The sequence below is a fragment of the Amblyomma maculatum genome, chromosome 10 (genome assembly GCF_055883805.1).
Source record: "Amblyomma maculatum isolate TAMU_Amacu chromosome 10, ASM5588380v1, whole genome shotgun sequence".
NCBI classification, from domain to species: Eukaryota; Metazoa; Arthropoda; class Arachnida; order Ixodida; family Ixodidae; genus Amblyomma; species Amblyomma maculatum.
Window position 1 is genome coordinate 30,204,774 of NC_139353.1, and position 3,170 is coordinate 30,207,943.

Here is a 3,170-nt window from a genome sequence, read left to right on the forward strand (position 1 = left end):
AAACTGTGTGCTCAATATAATATTTATTAGGGAGGACTAGTTTGCGGACCCTTCACCGTAGTTCAATTTTGTGAACAGCCATTAGATCGAGTAAATGACTCTAGAAGGGCCCTGTTGGCGTGTTTAAGCGTGTAATTTAACAAAACTTGAAGTTGGGCTAGATGGTGCATTGTAATTTGACTGAAGATAAAGCGCACGGGAAGACGCACACAAGAGAAGAAAACACGCGTGTATAGCGCGTGTCCTGTGTTTTCTTCTCTTGTGTGCGTCTTCCCGTGCGCTTTATCTTCAGTCAAATTACAAAGCGTGTAATATACAAAGAAACATTGGGGGATTTATCCCAGTTATACAGTTACACGAGCATTTATCATGGGTACACAGGTTGTTTTCATAGTAATAGATATTTATTGCTAAAACACTAATTCACTCGGTTGTTTTCACCAGAAGTTAGACTAACAGTTCATCACATTGGTATCACCGGTATGTCAAGCCGTCGTTGAAGGAGCGGTCGAAGCAGCCGCAGACTTCGCTGCAAACCGCCTGGACTTCCTATCTCGAACATTGTTGCGTTATTTTTCCATCGAGGATTCTCACTGTTCTTCGCGTGCTGCCCACGTACTCTTCAGCGCTTCTTGGTGATCACAGGCTGCGAAACGTATTACTCCAAAAGTTCGACGCATATGGTCTGGCACGCGCCGCAATCGTGGCGACACCGAGGAGCGACGTTCTGGCCGCGTGCTATCACTGCGTGGAAGCGCGGTGAGAGAGAGCGACGTGCCTGAACAATTTTGATCATAGAAGACGCACGGCCTTAAAGCGCCCAACCTGGCCCTGTAGATCTTGCAGCTGTGACTGGAGAGCAGAAATCTCCACTCCGGAAATCTTCGCTGATCTAACGATCTCTTCTTCCTTGGCCTTGCGGGCGGCCCGTGACTTCTTTGCTGCTTGGTTGTTTTTCTTTCGGCGTTCCCAGTACGCCTCGGTTTTAAGTTCTGCAGGAACCGGACGTCGATGGCGCGTCGGTCCGGCGGCAGAGCTGCATTGCGGGTGCCCTCCGTTGACGCTGCCGCAGTCGCCGACGGCTCCATTACTGACGGGCGACGAAGGCGATTCGCCCCTCTCTGCCGATGTGGGCGAAAGGTCAAGCGGCTGCTCCTGGCAAGCTTGAAGTCCTGCAAACAGCTGCTCCAGGTAAGCTTGGGGTCCTGCAGCTAGACTTCCACCAGATGAGCCCTTGTCTGCAGACACCCACAGCAGTAACTGGCCCTGGCATGGGACATACTGCTGGTGGTACATCGTGCGGACTGCAAGTCTTCCGTTAGAACCCAAGGTAAGCTGCACAGAGTAGAGGGCAAGAAAGGTTAGAAATGTCCCCCTTAGTATGAGCCATCGTTTGAAGGACAGGTAACACAAGACGCCGGCATGTCTGACAACGACTATATGAAGCTGTCTTGCAGCAGACAGTGGCGATAAACGAATGAAACATTTGTTGAGGTGTGATAGAGACATAACCTCATGGGTATCTGCTATTTTCTATAAGGGACAACAACCGCAACATAACCATTTTAACGTTATTATGCACCAAGTAGTCTATACAGGTGTCAAAAAGGTTACCTCTTGATGGCAGGGGCTTAATGCCCGTATTTTGAGTTCAGAACAAGCACCGAAGCTTCCTTCGCGGATGCATTCGTATCGCTGTAAAAAGTTACGCAAACTTTGGGCTTTCAATAGTCATGCTCTACGCGCACAACTGCCTTGCGGTCTTATCATTTCTGATTGAAAATGGCTGGCTGTCATGGTCGATCGCACGACGTCTTATGACCATTTTTGTAAACACGTGGCGACTTCTGGCAGGTTTATGTGAATCATACTCTGTAAAAAAATGCAGTTAATTGTGCCCCAATTCAAATACTGTGCGAAAACGGCGCTGCAAAGCGCTTCCTTTTCTGTTGCCAAGCTTTGCGTAATTTGCTAGAGACGTAATTTGTCACAAATGAAATTCCGTATTCATTTATTTGCTGTGCGATTGTGCATCACCTTCCTGGGGTACTTGTCGCTGCCTCGGCGTCGGTAATAGCATCGGAGATTATTTCGTTCTAACTGTAATGCCATTTAGCGCGGTAGGTAGAAGTAAGTAAAGATAATACCTTCCAGTTAAAGTCACATGCGCATTGTCCAGGTCTAAATTCAAAGCTAAACGAAATACCATTGATACGGCTATTAAGCATGCATGACACTGTCCTGAATTTGCTAGGCGAGCTGTTATAGCTTTGCTATACTACCGTTTTCATGCAGGGGTGTGGTTTGACAAGCAAGACATTGTACGGGATGACAGCATCTAAATTAGCGGTTTCCTAGTAAAAGCCTCTGCACAAAAGAACTAACGAAGATTTGCCGATGACTTCAAGTTGGTCGGTGTTGCGGTGCACCTTCGCGGAAGTGACTGACATGAAGCTTAAAATGAGTTAGTAAAATTACGCATAAGGCGATATAAGTGGACTCGGCGGCATGGCATCGGCCAGAATTGATATGCCTCACCTTCTCCATGTGGAGCTGCTCGTCCTGGCGTGCTGCTGCCCATCAGTCACATTGCCGGTTGCGCCGTGACCCCTGCTGCTCCAACCCTGCAGACCCGGTTGTCCGCCATCATAGCGGAAGTGCGGTGCGTAAAGCCCCTAGTTTCACCGTCCCAGGAACCACCGAAATATGATCCGCAATTCTGCCCTACAGTGCCACCCCTGGAGCTGCCCAGCTGCGCTGCACCTGTGCGTCTGTCACCGGCAGCGACGCCACCCTATATAAAAGGTGCCGATATCAACACCCATATCAGTGGACACGGCGGCATGACATCAGCCAGATTTGATATGCCTCACCTTTTCCGTATGTAGGTCATGCACTTTTCGCAAAGCGAATCAGCTATGCTGGTCTTGTGGTGCTGAGTTAACGAAGTTTCATTGCTCTTATAGTCTATCGTACACATGTGCTGGTTAATCTTCTGTCGTGACGTCATGGTACGTCGTGATTTCATAACCAAATGTGACGTCATTATGACGTCACATCTGGCCATGTGTAATAACAGGAACTGATATCACGATGAAGTCACAACTGATAATGACGTCACCAGGCGAAGCTGATCCCGCTGGGCTTTTATCCGGTGGTGGCACCAGTCT

At 48.6% G+C, this 3,170-nt stretch overlaps 1 protein-coding gene across 1 annotated transcript; it reads right to left on the minus strand.

Moving 5' to 3' along the window:
- Positions 1–364: 364 nt before the first annotated feature.
- On the minus strand, positions 365–2,754 carry LOC146176037 (uncharacterized). Its single transcript, XM_084582371.1, has 2 exons — positions 2,539–2,754; positions 365–1,335 (listed from the first exon to the last, which is right to left on the minus strand). Exons 1-2 carry the CDS (start codon positions 2,545–2,547, stop codon positions 793–795), a joined length of 552 nt encoding a protein of 183 aa, XP_084438497.1. The 5' UTR covers positions 2,548–2,754; the 3' UTR covers positions 365–792.
- Between the last annotated feature and the right edge of the window lie 416 nt (positions 2,755–3,170).